Here is a 6,841-nt window from a genome sequence, read left to right as displayed (position 1 = left end):
TTGCAAGCAGCTGTCAAATAGAGAGAGGATCCCTCAGTTAGGGATGGAAGCCTGTGTCCACTTCCCCCTCTGAGGACTGGGACACTGTCTGACTTAAACCTGGAAGGACCCATGGATACTGCCACACTGAGTTTATATCTGCATCAGTACTATTGTTTTTGGAAGATACTCTTTCCTTGGTCTCATCCATCCACTCTGGCTTTTACAGTCTTTTGTATAGCTCCCTGAGGCCTGAGGGACACTTATAATTACATTTTCCTTTCCCTTTAGAACAGACTAAAGTTTTAGTACATTTGATTGGTGTTCTTACTGAAAGGAAATATAAAACCAACCTGACAACCTAATTGCTACAATATAATTTGCATGATGTAGCAGATAGCTATTTATGGTTTTTGTTTGTTTGGTTGGTTTGGATTTTTTGAGCCAGGATTTCTCTGTGTAGCCCAGATTTTCCTGGAACTAACTCTGTAGACCAGGCTGGTCTCAAATTCATAGAGATCTGCATGCCTCTGCCTCCACAGTGCTAGGATTAAAGGCATGTGCTATTGAAATGCACAGACAGCTTGCTTCTGCACTTTCTCGAAGAAATTCCCTTTCCCCCACTCTACGGTTCTCTCCCACAGCAAGCTTTGTGGGGTGCACAGGCAGCTTGCTTCTGGCTTTCCTGCAGATGTTCCACTTTCCCCAACCCCTGCTCCCTCCTGCAGCAAGTTCGAGGCTTCCTCCCTCTCCCTGGCCGTTCTGAGAGAACTGTGAGAAGCCACAAATGCCAGCTTGAGCAAGACAGATGACAGTCCCCCTTGCCTCTGTGTCTCCGAGGCTAGCACTGTCTGTAATAACTGGCTGGGCACTTCCCAGGTGCAGCTGGTGCCTGTCCTTGGAAAAAGGAGATTAGGGTCCCATGTTTAAAGCATAGAAGGAAGGTGATCAGAGGTCATAGACAGTTATGGCCAGTCATATAACTAGTTCCTGAGAGCCCCATAAAGATAATCCTTAGGTCGGAAGAATCCCCCTCTCAGCCTCACAATCCCGCCCTACCAATGGTATCGTGTTTGCATTATGACTTGCCTCATCCGCCTCCCCCATCACCCTACGCATTCAAAGAATCTCTAACGACGCTGTATGTAAATGCCAAGCCTTCCAAGCTCGGGGTCGCACTCCTGTCCCGAGTTGTGAGAAGGTTTGCGATCCGAGTCTGACTTGAAAATAAAAAGACTTTTATGCAGGATCTCATCGGACTGTGCAGTTCCTGAGCTCCCCTGGGTTTCCTTTCTTTCTTTCTTTCTTTCTTTCTTTTTTTATTTTCTTTCTTTCTTTCTTTTTTATTTTTTAAGATTTATTTATCATATGTAAGTACACTGTAGCTGTCTTCAGACACTCCAGAAGAGGGCGCCAGATCTTGTTACAGATGGTTGTGAGCCATCATGTGGTTGCCGGAATTGAACTCAGGACCTTCAGAAGAGCAGTCAGTGCTCTTAACCGCTGAGCCATCTCTCCAGCCCTCCCCTGGGTTTTCTGAAGAGTCGGGGCATAACACTATCACCACCCAGCTTTCAGAGAGCTATTTAAAGAGATGCAAACTGTCACCCTAGCCGTGGTACTTGACCTTGGCTAGAATTTGTAGCTTTGGGAGAGACATTTTGAAACATTTAAGTTGTGTTACACTCACTCCTCAAACATCTATTCCTGTCAGAGAAACCAATGACAGACCAAAATAGGGTATATCACCAGAATCTAACTTGAACCACTGAGTTTTACTGGGGTTTCTTATAGGAGTGCAGGTATGAAAGTACTTATCAGAGCATAAATGAGTCAAACAGCTCTATCACCAAAAGCCCATCCCAACATAGGTGAAGTTGCATGAAAGCTGGGACCTCAGAATTCACTGCAAAACTTGTAGACAGTTTGACTGGTTGGAGACTGTATCTTACAGGCAACTGAATTAGTCTGAGTCTCTTGCCAGGCAGTTCTGCCTGCCTCCTTCAGGACCTTCTCAAACAACACTGCCCCTTACAGAAAAAAATCCCTTCAAAGTTGGAACTAATGGGGCCAGAGGGGCCCCTGCCTCTTCCAGGCAGTTCAGCTTGTCTGAGACTCTTCTAAGCAACTCAGCTGTCTAAGTCTATCTCGTAGTGGTCCTTACTGTTTTTATAAGCTTGGGAAAGGAGGGGCTTAGACCATCAGAACTTCCTGAAACTGTTGAGCTGTTTATTTCCTGAGAGTTTAACTAGCTTCTCCGAAGGACTAAATGTTTCCATTCTCTTCAGCACATCCTTTGTCTTCCAGAGAGATGGAATGGTCTTTCTTGGAGGAAATTGCTACATAATACTTGTTAAGTACAAATTTGTATATTCTTTTTCATACACAAGTTAACAAAATGTACCTAAAACTTTTAAGTGTAAGCAACTAATGTTTCATAGCCATGTTTTTCCCTTAGAAAAAATGAAGCCCGCTGTGGTCTCACCCCTTTAATCCCAGCACTCAGGAGGCAGGCAGATTACTGAGTTTGAGGCCAGCCTGGTCTACAAAGTGATTGCCAGGACAGCCAGGGCTACACAGAGAAACCCTTTCTTGAACCCCGTCCCCCGCCCCCCGAAATGAGTAACTGTTCCATGTTGTGTATGAAAGCTTGTTCTTTCCCTTGTTGCCTCCTAACAGTTTAAGCATCAGAAATAAAACCTGTGGAGAATGTTGTCTGAAACTTGGACCACAAGTTTGCAGGGGTCTCCTAGCTTCTGTGAGGAGCAGGGAAGTCTGATAAGGCCCTGAAGGAGGCAGAGTTCACCATGATTGCAGACTCCCTTAATTCTCCCTCCAGTTGGAGTCTCTCCCCACTGGGTCTCACTCCAGCTCTCTCCCACTTGCTTTATAGGTGTTGCTCTCTGCCCTTTCTGTTCCTGATGATCTGTTTATAGGATTCTGGGATCAAATCCAAGGCAGCTATAATTATAGGCCTGTGAGACTGGGACTGGCCTATTGCTCACTTTTTATAGATGCCCAATGAAATATCTATCTATCTATCTATCTATCTATCTATCTATCTATCTATCTATCTATCTATCATCTATCTATCTACCTATCTACCTACCTACCTACCTACCTACCTACCTACCTGCCTACCTATTTTCCTACCCACCTATTTGAGTCAGGGTCTTACTATGTAGCTCTAGCTGATCTGGAATTCCCTCACTTTTTATAGACACCCAGTGAAAAGTTTATTTAAGAAAGGATGTCACTATGTAGCTCTGGTTGGTCTGGAACTCCCTTTGTAGACCAGATTGGCCTTGAACACACAGAGGTTTACCTGTTCCTGCCTCTTGAGTGCTGAGATTAAAGGTATGCACTCCAATACATTAAAGCAAAAACAAATATCTGTAACAGGTATGAAGAAATATTCTGGCTAGACTAACATTATGAAGTTATTTTCATATGTGATTAGCAAATTATATTATTGGGTGTCCTGAAATGTGTATAGACCACACTACAGAGTGCTGGGATTAAAGGTGTGTACCACTATGACTGGCCAACAATTTGTTGTTTTTAATTTTCATTTTATGTTCATGGGTGTTTTGTCTGCCAATATGTCTGTGCACCATGTTCATGCAGTGCCCACAGAGATCACAGGGTGTTGGATTCCCTTGGAGTTAGGCAGTTGTGAGGAGCCACGTGGTTGCTGGGGTTGAACTTGGATCTTCTGGAAGAGCAGACAGTGTTCTTAACCTCTGGGCCATTTCTCCATATCTGAAAATTACAGATATTGAATCTACTGAAGGGTAGTTTGACTTCACTGACTGTATCTTTTAGCTGTTTCATAGGTCATATCTGTTTAAAACAAGTAGAAGGGATATGTACCTTCTTGTGTTGGGGTTACTGTTATTTTAGCAGGAATTGAGAACTGGATTGGATTTGATTCCTGCATCCAAGGCTTTGTGTAATGCTGATGTCAGATGTGTGTTCCAAAGCTCATTCTGCTGCTTGATGGACATTGCCCCGTGGCCATTGTGCATTCTGGGCACTAGCTTGTGCCCTCAGATTGCTCAATTCATCTGTTAACTTGGTAGCTATCTCAGCTCAACCTTGCACTTGCTAGCTAGACTAACAGTACATTGCAATATGAACACACCCTTTGACTTTGGGAACCCAGCCACAGCAGTTAGAAATTAACAGCGTGTTGATTCCACAAGCAAATCCTAATGTCTAAAATCAGAGGGCTAACCTGGAATCCCTCATGATCAATGAAAATCATATTGCAGAGGCGCTGACGGATGTGGAAGTCACAATAGCTAGGATAAGCATCAGGGAGGACAATGGTATGATGTAGTACTTAGCTCTTCTTTCAGCAGCAGTCAGGCAGACAGGGAGAGGATCATGAGTTACAGGCAAGCCTGAGCTACACAGTGAGACCCTGTCTTTAAAAAAAAATGTGGAAGCAAATTATCTTAAAACAATATTTATATAGACTTGGAAGAATTTATATCAAATGTTTAACTTCGACTGTCCCTGAGTAGATGAACCGTAGGTGTTTTGTTCCTTTCCCACCTAAAATTCCTCACTCATCTATAATAAACATTGATTGCTAAGTAATTCAATAAACACTAGAGGATAAAAAAAATGGAAAACTTAGGTCAGGTGGTTTATGAGTTCAAGGTCAACCTGAGCTACAATAGTGAGACTCTTAAAAATCATATTTCATATTTATTAAATAGCATTATGGGACCTCATAATAAATAATTAAGCATGGGGCTCACAGAATACCTAAATGCTTAAATGTTCTTATATATCTACTTATATGACACTACCTATGCTGTAGTTAAAACTTCAGGTTCTGAGCTTGTGACAATTTCATTACAACTTGGCTCTACTTCAGTTCTATCTTCTAAGTCTGCATTGTCATCAGAAATAATAATAATGCCAGTGGCATAGCTTTGCAAAAACAAAAACAAAACAAAACAAACAAAAAACCCAGAATACACAGAAATATGGAATGAACTATGGTTGGCATATTGCTTTACAGTAATGATAAACTACTAACAAGATGTAACATGCCTTCTTAAAGGGACCAACAGGCTCCTATGTACCCTCTCAGCAAAAGCCACTATCTAATTCTACAAGACTCCACTAGGCCCTGACAACTGTGCTGTGCATCCTGACAGGCATTTTATCAGGGAGGGGTGCAAGCATGAACACACACAGCATCTCCAAGCTTGTCAGTTCCCTAGGGCCTGTGTCTTTGAGGTGGAAGTATTGCTTTATGTGTGGTTAATAAATTAAAGAGGCATAGTGCTCAGGAAACCAAAGGTCAGGGTCCTAAGTCCCAGAGGAAGAAGTGCTCCCCACCCTGGGAAAAGAAAGTGCACTTTTCAGTCACACAAGAAATGGTCTTTATTTGGAAAACAATTTCAAAATTATCTTCCAAACTCAGAAGCCACACCCAAAGTAAACAAGGCAGGGCTGCAGCAATAGCTCACTTAACAAAATTCTTCTCTGGCTTTGAGGTGGAGGACTTTCCCAAGTAAAAATCAACTGGAGTGCTCTGTACAAACAGGTTTCCTAAAGGCCAAAAGCATTAATGAATCACTTCCTTTGCACTTTTAAGTCTCGAGGTACAGACTTCAGAATGATTTACTGAAAGTCTTATTCAGTTCAGTTTTCGAAAAGAAAACTACAACTTCTCAAAGTTTAGTTTAACATTGCCCTCTTGGGAAGCATTCTATAGCCTTTAGCTTCGTTGCTCCTATTTCTATTTCTGACCCAGCTCTTTTAGATCACGTTATTTTTTAAGGATTCATCTTTTTTGACATGTCTAGCAATCTGATGGCATAGTTTTTAGATTTTCATTATGAGTGTCATTTATTTCCCTTGCTTCTGTCTCCCTTCCCCTTTGGCACTCTACACTCAGTATTCTGACCTTTTCACCTTGAACCTCATACTAACCACCCCGTCTATGCCGGCCTCGATCTCATCGTTTTCTTTAACTGGCCCAACTCCCTTTGGAGTCCCGGTCAAGATAAGATCTCCTTCTTCCAAGGTTATTATCTTGGAAACATAGCTGATGATGTAGGGGATGGAAAAGATCATAGATGATGTTTTGCCCTCCTGCCTGAGCTCTCCGTTGACCTTGAGCCACAGTCTTAGGGCATGAGGGTCAGGAATCTTCTCCTTGGGCACGAAGGCACTGACAGGGCAGGAGGACGTAAAGCTCTTGGCCAGGGTCCACGGCAGCCCCTTCTTCTTGCACTCCTCCTGCACATCTCTGGCAGTCATGTCCAGGCACAGGGCATAGCCGGCCACGTAGTCCATGGCTGCAGCCTCCGGGATCGCTTCACCACGCTTGCCCAGAAGCACTCCCAACTCCACCTCGTGGTGGAGGTTGCGGCAGTAAGCGGGCATTAACACCGGTGAGCCCTCGGGAGCGTACGCGGTGGACGGCTTCAGGAAAAGCACAGGCTCACTCAGCACGGTGCTGCGCATCTCTTTGACGTGATCTGCGTAGTTCCTCCCCACGCAGACGATATTCTTGCCCCACTCCCAGAAACGAGACAGCGGCTTGGTGGAAGCCATAGTACAGCCTTGGGTCATGTGACCACCGACTACCTCGGACTACGGCGGCCTCCAGAGGACTGGCTTCGGATGCTGTCCAGGCCGGAGGGGCCCCGCCCTTCCTTGCGCAGCAGCGGGACGCTGAGGTCAGCGAAAGGTCTCTACGTACAGGCGACTGCCCCAGAGAGACGAGGAGGCTCACGCTCAGCCTCCCACCTCCTCCTACACCCACTTCCAGACCGAGTCTCCAGGCCAAGGCTGCTAGGGCAGCTAGGGAACATTTTGGGGGGGCAGAAGCTAC

At 44.5% G+C, this 6,841-nt stretch overlaps 1 protein-coding gene across 1 annotated transcript; it reads right to left on the bottom strand.

Moving 5' to 3' along the window:
- Nucleotides 1–5,357: 5,357 nt before the first annotated feature.
- Nucleotides 5,358–6,827, bottom strand: Fahd1 (FAH domain containing oxaloacetate decarboxylase 1). Its single transcript, XM_021186154.3, has one exon. The coding sequence runs from the start codon at nt 6,577–6,579 to the stop codon at nt 5,896–5,898; it is 684 nt and encodes a 227-aa protein (XP_021041813.1). The 5' UTR covers nt 6,580–6,827; the 3' UTR covers nt 5,358–5,895.
- Nucleotides 6,828–6,841: the final 14 nt, after the last annotated feature.

The sequence above is a fragment of the Mus caroli genome, unplaced genomic scaffold, assembly GCF_978045245.1.
Source record: "Mus caroli unplaced genomic scaffold, Mus_caroli_1 scaffold_18, whole genome shotgun sequence".
NCBI classification, from domain to species: domain Eukaryota; kingdom Metazoa; phylum Chordata; class Mammalia; order Rodentia; family Muridae; genus Mus; species Mus caroli.
Note: the sequence above shows the minus strand (reverse complement) of the source record. Positions and strands in the feature narration are given on the sequence as shown.

What these genes read in the sequence shown, in the direction of transcription:
- Fahd1 (XM_021186154.3), bottom strand. Translation starts at nt 6,579, where the DNA reads ATGACCCAAGGCTGTACTATGGCTTCCACCAAGCCGCTGTCTCGTTTC.